Consider the following 13,981-nt stretch of genomic DNA (forward strand, 5'->3'; position numbering starts at 1 on the left):
GGATTCAATCCCCAGTCCCCAGTACAACACACACACACACACATACACACACACACACACACACACACACACACACACACACACAGAAAATCCTAATGACATAATAGAAGACTTTTGCCTATTATATAGTTTTACTTCTAGCAATTATAGTCATTTAATGCACAGTGACTTAATTTTTTTATCTACTTTGATTTTTTTAAGAACCCCCACCCCCCCACCCCCCCACCCCCGTGAAGTTATATCTGTGTTACCAGTTACCGATTTAATTACAGTTACCAATTTCCTTGCATAATTTTACTCCTCTTTAAAAAATCTTTGGAGGAGTCACCTGTAGGGAATTCAAATACCCTACTGCCCACAGATTGAAAGGAAATCATTAACATCAGTATTAACCCAGGACATTTCAAAGGAGACTGAATTTACATTTAAATACAATTAGATTGGATTCACCAGTCAGTGAGATGTTTGGGGTTCAGCTAGGCCCAAACCATGTTATTAAAGTGCTTTTATTTTTATTTCTAAGAAATGTTCCTACTTCTTCATAAAATATGGATTACACATTAGGTGTATATTACTAAGTTTCATAGAGAATGGCCTACCTTTTTGAACATGCGCCCGCGCCCGTGTGCCTTTCATCAGCTGATCTTTGTAACAGACCTATGAGGTAGACAGGGAGGTAAGATGAGGCTTTTTTTCCGGAATTACAAAGTCCAGCAAGGAGAGCTGGAGTAGCAGATGTACTTTGCCCTTCACTCAATCTATATGAGAAAGAGGGGCAAGAAGGGAGCTGTAGACATAATTATTCTATTCATCTGCCTGCACCCAAGAAGACCACATGGAATTAAAGTCAGAATACTATATGGTACTGACACACACGTCGATGTTTATAGCAGCGCAGTTCACAGCAGCCAAATTACGGAACCAGCCTAGGTGTCGGTCAACAGATGAACGGGTCACACTGTGCTATATACACACAGGATGGAATTTTACTCAGCCGTAAAGAGAAGAACTATGTCACTTGCAGGGAAATGAGTGGAACTAGAGACTAGACAGTCTCGGAAAGTGAAGGGTGGTTGGGTTTTCTCTCTCATGTGGAAGCTAGGGAGAAACTGGGGGGAAAGGAACTTCAGATAAAGTAGGAGAAAGTTTAATGGAACAGTAGAGAGGGGTACTGAAGGAGGGAGGAGTGGAGAGAGACTTGAAGTTCAGATAATACTGTGTACATATATGAAATTGTCAATCCCGATCTTAGTAACACGTATGGGGAAGAGGAGGTAGAGGAGGTGAGATCTGGAAGAAAATCCACCAAGTGCTATGTGTATGTGTGTTTCGCTCTGGACCTCATTATTCTTTATTTTGAAACAGGGTCTCACCCAGTCGCAAAGGGCCTCACTAAGTAACTGAGTCTGTCCGTGAGCCACGATCCTCCTGTCTCCGCCTCCCAAATGCTGGGATTACAAGCGTGCGCCACCACGCCCCGGCTCCGGACCTCATTATGATATGTAATTACAATTCACCAAGATAAGTCTATTAACATATGACAAATAAAGCCATGATCAGAAGCTTTTTGTGGACTTAGCGTGCCAACAAGTGCCCCAAAGCGTTGTCATTCACCATAAAAGCACCAGAGAAACCAGCCTTTATCTGCTTACTGGCACCAAAACAAATAACATAAAGTGACAGCACAGCACGGTCAAGACTCCGCAAGCCAGGCATTGGGTCCTGCTCAGCTCACTCTGAGTCCCAGTTCTTCCCGTCCTTTCTGCCCATCCCCCTCCACTCCTGACCCTGGACACCTAGAGAGACCAGGCCTTGTTCTTGCCTGTCTACTGTGGCTCTAGAGAAAGGTGGCCACCATCACACAGGCCACAGATCTCTGGGATGTCTTTGGTGGCGTTCACAACTTCCTCTCCTTCCTTCTTCCCTTCTTTTGCTTGTAAGATCACTCTTTCTCCCCCATCTCCAGGGCAACCAACATAGCTTATACTTTACCTTGGGGAAACTTTGTAACCTGACTGTATTATCCGGTGGCCAAGGACATGGGTTCTGCGGCCCCTCCCTCTCTTTCAGGCAATAGCCCTGAGGACATGGTCACTGGGGGCCCACTGAAGCAATGGCCAAGCCAGGCATGTGACTCATCCTTGTAATCCCAGCACTTGGAAAGGCTGAGACAGGAGGATCGCACAGGTTCAAAGCCAGCCTCAGCTACTTAGTGAGGCTCTCAGAAGCTTAGTGAGACCCTGTTTCCAAATAAAATAGAAAATAGGTCTGGGAGTATAGCCCAGAGGTAGAAAGCCTCTGGGTTCCAACCCCAGTACCGCAAAAACAAACAAACAAACAAACAATGGCCAAGATATATGTCTTTGCTCAACAAAATAAGCAACATGAGAACTGTACAATCTGGTAATAAATGAAGTGGGAATGGGAAACTACCACTGGATCTTAGTTCAGAAGAGGTTTTCTGCCTCGGGAGAACTATCATAAATCAAGCTCCCTTTTTAACCCTGTCTCCTAAATCTTCCTCATTTCTCCTCCTTAGCCGGAAGACATTGGACAAGCACCAATAGTCAATGCCCCGGAAGGTGGGAAGGTGGACTTGGAAGCCTTCAGCCATTTCACGAAAATCATCACACCAGCAATCACCAGAGTGGTGGATTTTGCCAAAAAGTTGCCTATGTTCTGTGAGGTGAGGACGTGGATTTTTTTTTTTTTTCTTCTCTGTTTTCCTTAGTGTCGGGTCAGTTTCCAGGAATATTGGGTACTGTTTATCAATTAATACGGATCGGCAGGACTGAGTCACGGGAAAGCAATGCCTGAACCAAGGGCAGCCACGCGCTCCGGTGCATTCGGGCTTCTGCACCTTTTCTACGCCCTCATCGCTCATTAGCTTGTCCCGCGTGAGGGCCGTTAAGACCCTTCCAGGCCCCTGACTGCAGGCACAGAGAAGCAAAGTCCTAACAACCATGCCCAAGTTTGCCCATATGAAATCCAGTCCTTACGACAGACCTGCAGGGTAGATTTGTAACCCCCTGTTTTCCAGATGGGGCAAATTAAGATCCCAGACATGAAGTTAACTTGCCCAGATGTAGCTCCAGGGTTTGAACCCAGGTCTATATTCTTCCTAAAACATATCCCAGCAAGATGGCAAGGAAGTGGTTTCTTAATCCACAAGAATTAAAGTCAAATGGCCCTCACAGAGTAAGGCTCCTAGTAGCCCCTTAACTCCTCCCTCCCTCTACAAACGCACTCTTTCTTGCTCTGTCTTCAGGACACCCTGAAAAGTTCATTCGCCAGAGCTTACAGATTTTCTTTGGGGACACTTCAACCCTAACTTAGCAGTCCTGTCTTGGCAGGCAGCTGTATGAGCAAGAATCCTACACAAGTTACTGAATGCCTTCAAGCCTTGGTTATCTTTAAAATAGAATTGTAATGACGTCTTCCTTAGAGCTATTGAGAGGTGTGTGTGTGTGTGTGTGTGTGTGTGTGTGTGTGTGTGTGTGTGTTTTTACTGGGGATTGAATCCAGGGGCATTCTATTTCCAAGCTATACCCCCAGCCCTACATTTTATTCTTTACTTTGAAACAGGGTCTCACTAAGTTGCTGAGAGCCTCACTAAGTATCTGAGGCTGACCATGAAATTGCAATCCTCCTGCCTCAGCCTCCCAAGTACTGGGACTATAAGCGTGCACACCACCATGGGATAAGATGTATAAAGTGCTTGGATGGTCTCTGAATCATGAGCTCTCCATAATTTCATCTAAGACATTTCCAGTTAGAGAATTGTCCTCTTTGAACCAAATTGGGTTGATTATGTTTTCTGGAAAACTTCTCTCTTGAAACGCTCCATCAGGTGCTAGTGTACTATTTATACTTTCAAAGGGACCCTGAAAGATGCCACACAGAGAGGGCCATGCGCTTGCATAAGCCACTGGAATAACAAGCGATGATAGCCTTATTTCCTCCCCATCTGCCTTGGCTTCTAGCTCAAGGGCACCCTTGAGTTTGTAATCACTGCAACCCAGAAACCGCACACACTGATGAGTACACTAGTCATTGCCTGGCTCTGCGCCTCCATGGAAGCCAGCCCCAGAAGGAGAGGGCCAAGGCTTCAGAACATGGTACCTGATTCTCAGACTTAGAGAGAGAACGTCTGCTTCCCTCTGACCCCCAGCTTCACCACTGTGGATGCGAGGTGTATTAGTCAATTCAGCTTGCTATAACAAAATACTATTCTCTGGGTAGCTTATGAACAGCTGAAATTTCCCACAGCCCAGAGGCTGAGAAGGCCAGGATCAGGATTCCAGGTGTGGTGAGGGCCTCCTCTTTGCTCGTTCCAAGTCTTTGCAAGGTGGAAGGGGCCAGGAACCTCTCTGTGTCCCTTTTTATAAAGACCTGCCCTCATGACCCATTGGCTTCCCAAGGACCCCACCTCCACTGTCATCACATCAGGGATTAGGTTACAACATAGGAACTCTGGAGAGACTTAAATATTTAGTCCATGGCACCAAGTACCTGCTGTGCCAGTACCATAGCCCCACCGTGGGGAAAATTCACGCCTTGGCCCTGGAGGAGTTAGTAAATTCTGGGAAAATAATTTTGACTTATATCTCTGTTTGGCATGGTACTTCCTATACCTTTGATATCTCTTTTGAAAATTAGTATTTATGAACATTTGGGGAGGATAAAACAAAAATATTACATATTCGTTCAAGATTTATATATAACATAAAGGTTATATTTATAGTAACCCTGCCATGGGATAACACTACCAATGTTTTGAAGCCTATGTTGGTCTTCTTCAAATAAATAAATGTGTGTGTATGTGTGTGTGTGTGTGTGTGTGTGTGTGTGTAAGCTGGTCATGGTGATGCATACCTATAATCCCAGTACTTGGGAGGCTGAGATAGGAAGATGATAGGGTCAAGGGCAGCCTCAGCAAGTAGTGAGACCCTCATCAACCTAGCAAGATCCTGTTTCAAAATAAAAATTGAAAAATAGGCCTGGGGATATAGCTCAGAGGTAGAATGCCTCTGGGTTCAAGTCTCAGTACAAAAAAATATATATAAAGATATATATAGACACACACATACATATGTGCGTATCATACATGTGTATAAAATATGAAATACTTATATTCACTTATACCATAAAATACTTTCTATTTACCAAACCACTTTTTACATTTTATTAGAGTAATATGCACCTCACATAAGAATACAGCTCATGAATTCACCCCCATAATGAGCACTGAGATCAAGGATAGAACATTTCTTTTGCCCGCTGCCCCTGACTTGTCCCGCAGCAATGTATCATTGAAGTGTCCTTTCACGAAAACGAGCCCACCATAGCTTGGGTTATTTTCACAGGATCTATAGTTCATTTCCATTTTTTTCACTCATAAAAATATGCCCGTGGTGCACGCTTGTAATCCCAGCACTTGGGAGGCTGAGACAGGAGGATCTTGGTTCAGCCTCAGCTACTTAGTGTAGTCCTTTGCAACTAACTCAGTGAGGCCCTATTTCAAAATAAAGAATAAAAAAATAGAGCTGGGGGCGTAGCTCGGAGGTAGAATGTCCCTGGGTTCCATCCCCAGTACTGAAAAAAAAATACACACACACACACACACACACACACACACACACGTAAAATCCCAGTACTTATTCCTAAGGCATGGAATTTCAATAATTTAGCCAAGACATGAAATTTAAAAGGAACTTAAGGACAAAGGTAGAATGTGAACCTCATCGGGCTTCCGATGAGTGCCAGAGGACGGACATAGACAGGTGTGCCCTGGCGTCTGTCTGGGGCCTGTTCCCCTCGCTCTGGCCAGCTCTGAGTGTGCCCCTCTTTTTTATTTGTCAGGTTGGCTTTGTTTACCTGGGCCTGTCTGAATCCTCCTTCTGTGGCTGTGGCTGTCCCTCAGCCCTGGGCCTAAAGGAGGAGCTCCATTCAGAGGCAGGGCTTTGACAAAGTGAAAATCATTACCAGCAGAGGTGCCAAAACGACAGGGCAGGACTCTCCTGGAGTGTGCCATCAGAGTTCACAACAACCTGAGCGATGCTCTCCTGGAGAGACAGGAAAGCCCTGGGAGGACCTGCCTCCGCCTGTCTGGCCCTCCTCGGAGCCTTCTCACAACGCAAGCACTGTGACAGGTGCTAGGAGATTACTTGCCCACATGTTGAAGCAGATCTCACCAGAAGCCTACAAAACCCTCTTAAAGAACAGAGCATATGGCCTGGTTCTTAAACCATTGGTGATTCCCTGCAAATACTTACTCAGCTGTTATACCTATTTGAATAAAATAGTCATCAACAGGTAGAAGATTTGTAAAAAGAATACTTTATCCAGAAGAAGGCTTGACTTCTAATGTGGGGCCAGCCCACATGTGCATACTTTGTGGCCGATTAAGAAAATAAAAAAGGTTTAGTCCGATCAGTGATATCTCATCACTGTTAAATGCCTGTGGGCCTCAGTGCCGGATCTGTGGTCTGCAGCATGAGACTTACATGCGAACTTGAAAGAAATGGAGAAATTCAGGGAGTGGGGCCAACTATCTATACTTACTGAGCCCTTGGGAGATCCCAAAGGGGCTGAAATAGAAAGCTCTGACCTCAGGCATTGAAGCAATCTCTGCACCTTCAGCCAAATCCCCTTCTTACCTATAGAGGGTCTGCTCAAGCTGGGGTTTCCTACTTCCTACCACACTTGGGGTCAAGAATCCAAGGATGTCATTGAGGAGTACAAATCAGAATCTAAATAAAAGCAAGTAACAGTGATTAAAAAAAAAAAAAAAAAGCCAGGTATGGTAATGCACACTTGTAATCCCAGCATTTGGATGGCTGAGATAGGAGAATTGTGGTTCACGGACAGCCTCAACTACTTAGTGAGGCCCTTTGCAACTCAGTGAGACCCTGTTTCAAAATAAAGAATAAAAAAAAAAATAGGGCTGGGGGTGTAGCTTGGAGGTATAATGCCCTGGATTTCATCCCCAGTACCATAAAAAAAAAAAAAAAAAAAAAAACCATGTGAAGGGAAGTCAGGTGTGGTAGTACAGGCCCATTAACCCACTACTTTGGAGGCTGAGACAGGATTGCAGGTTTGAGGCTAGCCTCTGTAACACAGCCAGACTCTCAAAAACATAGCAAGACCCTGTTTTTTGTTGTTGTTGTTGGTGGTGGTTTTTTGTATTTTGGTGGGGTTTTTTGCGGGTCTGGGGATGGAACTCACAGGCATTTGACCTCCGAGCTACACCCCCTGCCCTAATTTTTTTTTTTTTTTTTTTTTTTTTGCAGACCTGGGGATGGAACCCAGGATTATTCAAACTCTGAGCTACAACCCCATGCCCTCTTTTTATTCTTTATTTTGAAACCGGTCTCACTGAGTTGCAGAGGGCCTAAGTAGCTGAGGCTGTCCACGAACCACAATCCTCCAGTCTCAGCCTCCCGAATGCTGGGATTACAAGTGTGCACCACTCTGCTCGGCTAAGACCCTGTTTCAAAACAAAAAATAAAATAAAAATGGTTGAGGTGTAGCTCAGAGGTAGAATGCCCCAGGATTCAATCCCCAATACCACTAAAAACAAAAATAATAAATGAAGAAAGAGAATTCATATGTATTTACTCCAGAACTAAGTATTATGTTACTTTTATTCTGTAGAAAAAAAATCAGTTTGAAATTAAAAAGCAAGATGACTAGGATGAACTTTAGAAAAATTATGAACTGTCTAGTATTTTAAATGTGATTGAGGGGCCAGGCATGGTGGCACTTAGCGAGGCCTCTCGCAACTCAGTGAGACCCTGTTTCAAAAAAATAAAGACTAAAAAAATAGGACCAGGGTGTAGCTCAGAGGTAGAATGCCCCTGGGTTCCATCCCCAATACCACAAAAAGAAATGTAATTGAGGAGTATGACTTTCATTTCTATTTCTATACAGTAACCTAAACTGGACTAGCTGAGTGTTGCCAGGAGCACTTCCCAAAAAAAGATTTGTAGCGTCTTTAGTGAAGAGGTAGATATGATGTATCATTTACATATTCATATGGAAACATCATCATATCCACCATTTTCCAAAAGAGTGGATATTGGAATCTGACAGAGTTAGCTCCAAATCCTGGTTTCACCCACAAAACATCCATATGACCCCCTCCCAGCATGCTTTGTCTGAGTTTTCACACCTGTAAATAAAACTGGAACGAGAATATTTACCTCACTGTATTATTATAAAAATTAAATAAGGTAATGCATGTAAATCTTGGCATGATGCCCAGTTCCTCAAGAACACTTATTAACTTGAAAGCCTCTCAAATTATTTTTCTTTTTTTTTTTCGGGGTCTGGGGATGGAACCCAGGGGCATTCAACCTCCAAGCTACAGCCCCTGCCCTATTTTTTATTCTTTATTTTGAAACAGGGTCTCGCTGAGTTGCAGAGGGCCTCACTAAGTAGCTGAGGCTGTCCGCGAACCATGATCCTCCGGTCTCAGCCTCCCAAATGCTGGGATTACAAGCGTGAGCCCCCACGCCCGGCTCTTTTAAATTATTTTAATAATGACATTCAGTTAAACTTTCTCTTCCCTCCAGAAAATAAATTCCTACTTTTTCATTCTTGATCTTAGCAAAGTTCTTTGATGAAGTTTATTAATGTTATCCCATTATCACAAATTCAAAATTTAAAGGGCAACCCAAATGAGATTAAATTGAGATGGAAACACTTGGGGGGGGGGGCTGTGGTGGGTTAAAATCTGCTGTCTGAGTTACTACTGAGAAGAACAAAGCTTCAGAAACCAGGAAGTGTGGATTCTGTTCTTACTTCCTCCCGGACTCACTGGGTGACCTTGGGGCAAAGCTTTTATACCTCTGGGCTTCCTGGGTAAGATAAATCTGTCAGTAACCTTCTAGATCCCTGACTTTTAAGAGCCTCAAGAAGCAAACTTGCTTCAGCTAAACAAAGAGAAGCACAGTTGCCAGATGAACCAGAGAGTCAGCTGTTAACTCTCAAAGCTCCACAAAAAGAGGTGAGTTTAACATGGACCCTATTGGCCGCAATTATCAGGCGGAGTTAGAATACAAACCCCCCAAACTGAGGGGTTAACAATTTCAGGCACGACTGTCGTACCAATTGGAGATCTCTCTCATAAAAGGAATGCATTTAAAATTATCTCCTTGAGTGGGGCGTGGTAGCCCATGCCTATAATCCCAGTACTCAGAACGAGACAGGAGGACTGACTGCAGCTTCAAAGACAGCTACATAGCAGGACTACACAGCATAGCAAGACGCTCAGCAATTTCACAAGAGCCTATATCAAAAATAAAAATAAAAAATAGAGCCGGGCGTGGTGGCGCACGCTTGTAATCCCAGCACTTGGGAGGCTGAGACAGGAGGATCTCACAGGTTCGAAGCCAGCCTCAGCTACTTAGTGAGGCTCTCGGCAACTTAGTGACACCCTGTTTCCAAAAAGTATATTAAAAAAATAGGTCTGGGAGTATAGCCAGGAGGTAGAAAAGCCCCTGGGTTCCACCCCAGGACCACCAATAAATAAATAAATAAGGCTGGGGATGTAGCTTGGAGGTAGAATTCCCCTGGGTTCAATCCCCAGTACCGCAAAAAAAAAAAAAAAAAAAAATTCCTTAACCTCTACATTAGTCATATGATGTATGGTTACAATACACTCATAAATGTATATTTTTTTAAAAAAACTATCCAGACATGGTGGCTCAGGCTTGTGATCCCAGTACTTGGGAGGCTGTGACAGGAGGATCGCAGGTTCCCAGACAGGCTCAACTACTTAATGAGACTCTCCACAACTTAGTGAGACCCTGTTTCAAAACAAAGAATAAAAAATAAGACTGTGGGGTGTAGCTCAGAGGTAGAATGCCACTAGATTCAATCCCTAGTTTTTGGGGGGGAAAACTATAGTAATCAAAACAGTAATAAAGATTTCAGAAATGCTTTTTTTAAAGAAATGCAAACTTTTGAGATTCGAGTTGGTGAAGATTACCATCAGCTCGGAGTATAAAGAGTTGGGAGACGGCGGACCCGCGTGGGTGCGGTGACTCCCGGGGCCCTTGGGCATCGCGTGCCCTCCTGACCGGCTCTGCTCATGTCTTTCCGATGTCGGCTGCTTCTTTTCAGCTGCCATGTGAAGACCAGATAATCCTCCTCAAAGGCTGCTGCATGGAGATCATGTCCCTCCGCGCTGCTGTGCGCTACGACCCAGACAGTGAGACTTTGACCTTAAATGGGGAGATGGCAGTCACGCGGGGCCAGCTGAAGAACGGGGGTCTCGGGGTGGTGTCAGATGCCATCTTTGACCTGGGCATGTCTCTGTCATCTTTCAACCTGGATGACACGGAAGTGGCCCTCCTGCAGGCCGTCCTGCTGATGTCCTCAGGTGAGTGGGTCCAGAAGTGTATGGATGTGAAAGGAGCTGGTGCTGCTCTGGTGCCGATTCCCAGCACCTGATGAGTGTTCAGCCCCCTGGTAGCTTCAGGACCCTCACTCACTCCTTCCAAAGAAATCGGGGGGTTTGCCGATGGACTGGGAACTGAAGGAGGGTGACAGGTGTCTGATGCTTTCTGCACTTTCCTTGAGTGGTAGGAAGAAGCCAGAGACAGTATTGTAAAGACTCTGAAATGACCCACCTTCAGCACACATTACCAGCTTGTTTCTGTAGTATTTAGTTAATCCTTCCTCCTCTATTTATTTGAAGCAAGTTTGCTTCTTGAGGCTCTTAAAAGTCAGGGATCTTGAAGGTTACTGATAGATCTGTGTTACCCAGAAGGTCCAGGGGTATAAAAGCTTTGCCCGAAGGTCACCCAGTAAGTCTGGGAGGAAATAAGAACAGAATTCACACTTCCTGGTTTCTGTTTTTGTGTACACAAGACATGGATGTGTGTGGCTAGACCTTTTTTTTTTTTCATGATATTAGGGGTTGAACCCCATGGTATTCTACCACTGAGCTACACGCCCAGCCCTATTTTATTTTTTAGTTTGAAACAGGATGTAAGTTGTTAAGAGTCTCACTAAGTTGCTGACTCTGGCCTCAAACCTGCAACCCTCCTGCCGCAGCCTCCTAAGTACTGGGATTATAGGCATGCACCACCATGCCTGGCCTGGACTATTCTTTGTTAATTTCTGTATATGGAAAACATTTTTGAGAGCTGGAATCTGCTCGAGGCTCAGCTACAACTTAACTTTCAGTACATATTGCGAACTAGAACAACAACCCAAAGCTTAGTGGCTTAAAATACACAAAATAAACTGGGCATGTTGGTGCATGCCTATCATCCCAGTACTTGAGAGGCTGAGACAAGGGGATCATGAGTTCAAGGACAGCCTCAGCAACATAGCAAGACTTTCAGCAACCAAGCAGCCAGCTCCAGCTTGCCACTGCTCACCAGCAAAGCCTCCGCACCCGTGGGTGAAGGGTGGAGAATAAGACTGACACTTCCTCCTGTGTGGGCCAAGTCATAAGAGATAAGAAATATGGAACACATCGCAGGACTGAAGAGAAGCTACTTCTGGAATAGAAGATGGCATCAGCGCCGTCCTCTGCATTTTCTCAGTACCTGTGTCAGCTGTTTTGATTTTCAGTATGGCTGCCTGCTTAGCCTGTCCCTGGCTCCATCTGGATATTTCTCTTTTGAGGATGTTATTACACACACAGCCCCTTGGCCAGTTTTTTTAGTAGACTTCAGGGAATGTTTATTGTATAAGTGGCTAAAGAGGTGGGTAATATATTTATTTCTATGCATAGGGAGAAAAAGCAAGTACAGTCAGCCCTCCAGATCCTTATCTGCAGATTCAACCAACCACAAATGGAAAGATGGAAAGTACTTGGGAGGAGGAAAAACATGCATCTGTACTGAATGTGTACAGACTTTTTTTTTCTTGTCATTATTCCCTAAATAATTCAAAATGCCCATTGTTTACCTAGCATTTTTATTGCCTTGGGCATTATATGTAATCTAGAGATGATTCAGAGAATACAGGAAGATAGGCATAGGTTATATGCAATTACCACGCCTTTTTATAATAAGGGATCAGATGTCAGTAGACATATAGAACCAATGTCAAGGACATGAGGGACAACTCTGTGTCTAGGGTTTGGTACTAAATAGTTTCAGGCAACTCTCATGGATATGAGGGGGAATACTGAATAAGGGAAGGAAAAAAATACTTCACTGCATCCTGGCAAACAGTTTAAAATTGGATAATGTGTTTCTTTCTATCCAAGGGAGTTTCTTCTAGCCAGGCACTGTGGTGTGCATGTTTAATACTAATATTTGGGAGGCTGAGACAGGAAGATTGCAGGTTCAAGGCCAGCCTCAGCAACTTAGTGGGCCCCTCAGCAACTTAGTAAGACCCTGTTTCCAAATCAAAAATAAATAAATAAATAAATTGGCTGGGTGGTGTAAGTTAGAGGTAGAATTCCCCCGAGTTTGATTCCTCATCACCAAAAAGAAAAAAAGAAAGAAAGAAATTAGGGTCTAGCATTCCTGCTTTGGCCTCCAGGCCTCCTGAGATGTCCCTAATCTCTTCTCCTGTCCTCCCTCTCTCTCTTTATATCCATGCCTCATCCTTCCCTCTCCCCGAGGCAGCCAGTGGAAATTCAGTCTTTTTTGGCATACACAGAGTCTGTCAGCTATTTTACCCTAGGAGGAAAGCATCACTTTTCATACCCAAGCAGGTGATTTGTCTAAACCAAAGATGTTTACCTGAATGAAGCAATGCCACTTCCCTTTATCCTGGTCTCTGCTGCCCCAGAGTCAAGCTGCATCCACACTCAGTACTAGGAATCGCTAAGCCCTAGGAATCGCTAAGCCCTAGGAATCGCTATGCCCTAGGAGTTGCAAAGTCTGCGCACCTGCCTGCCTCTGACAGAAGGACCAGTATTTGACCAGCCAATCGTTCTCCTCTCTCCCTCTCAGTTAACATCCTTCCTCTCCCTTCCCCTCAGACCGCCCAGGGCTCGCCTGCGTTGAAAGAATAGAGAAATACCAAGATAGCTTCCTGCTGGCCTTTGAACACTATATCAATTACCGAAAACACCACGTGACACACTTTTGGCCAAAACTCCTGATGAAGGTGACGGATCTGCGGATGATCGGGGCCTGCCACGCCAGCCGCTTCCTGCACATGAAGGTGGAATGCCCCACGGAACTCTTCCCCCCTCTCTTCTTGGAAGTGTTCGAGGATTAGAACGGCCGGATTCATTCTCGTAAATTCCCACCGCACTACTGGGTGTGATTTCATTCCATTGCCTCGCTCTTTTTTCGTCCGTGTCTTTGTTTCTCTCTGTTGGGAGGGATCATCTGGGGGTGAAGGGAGGTCGTCCTGGGCAAAAGACGCGGTTATGGAATCGCCCTTGGATGCAGGTCCTTGTAACTGTGGCATTTTGTTCTCCAATCCTTTGCTGTGAATGCTTTGAAGGTTTTCTGGTTGCAGAGGTGGGGTAGGGGACAGTCATCACTTCACCAGCACCAAACCACCACCAGCTCCCACCTGTCCCTGGTCCGAGACTCTCAAGCAAGCCAAATGGCACCGCAGAAAACTAAAAGAAGCCTTAAAACCAAGATAATCCAGTCGTCTTGATCCTGTCTTAATTCTTGCAGGGCTCAAGGTAGCAGAGCACAAAGCACCTTTGGTTAGATGTGGTTGTTCGTTTCTTAGGGAAAGAATCAAACATATTTTTCATCTATTCACAAGCATGCTGTTCTTGGCATGTACCCTCTCTCCAGAAGTGGCATAACTCGGAACGTGCAGGGATATGTGTGTCCTAACAGATCAGCCATCCTTTCAACATCATTCAAGTTAGACTCAGCGATGTGCAGGTATTTGACTGAATGAGGCCCCAAGGAAAATAGTTTTCTTCAGCAAGCCCAAAGAAATTGGAAATCTTCCTCAATGTTAGTGACTCCGCAGTTTCCAAGAATTTGCACAGCATTACTTCATGGTAGGAAGGCTCCCTTAGGCTCACAGAACA

The 13,981-nt window shown here is 44.7% G+C and overlaps 1 protein-coding gene across 3 annotated transcripts in view; it reads left to right on the forward strand.

The window, feature by feature from the left end:
- The window catches only part of THRB (thyroid hormone receptor beta), a gene marked incomplete at both ends in the record, with an annotated part of 81,026 nt that extends 67,829 nt beyond the window's left edge, over positions 1-13,197 (forward strand). For 2 of the 3 annotated variants that reach the window (XM_080715668.1, XM_080715667.1), the window contains 3 exons: positions 2,540-2,686; positions 10,129-10,387; positions 12,956-13,197. In XM_080715668.1, coding sequence (XP_080571794.1) covers positions 2,540-2,686; positions 10,129-10,387; positions 12,956-13,197 — 648 coding nt within the window. The remainder of the gene's footprint in view (positions 1-2,539; positions 2,687-10,128; positions 10,388-12,955) is intronic. The other variant, XM_080715669.1, reaches the window with a different exon arrangement.
- Between the last annotated feature and the right edge of the window lie 784 nt (positions 13,198-13,981).

The sequence above is a fragment of the Muscardinus avellanarius genome (assembly GCF_963383645.1).
Source record: "Muscardinus avellanarius genome assembly, chromosome: 18".
NCBI lineage: Eukaryota > Metazoa > Chordata > Mammalia > Rodentia > Gliridae > Muscardinus > Muscardinus avellanarius.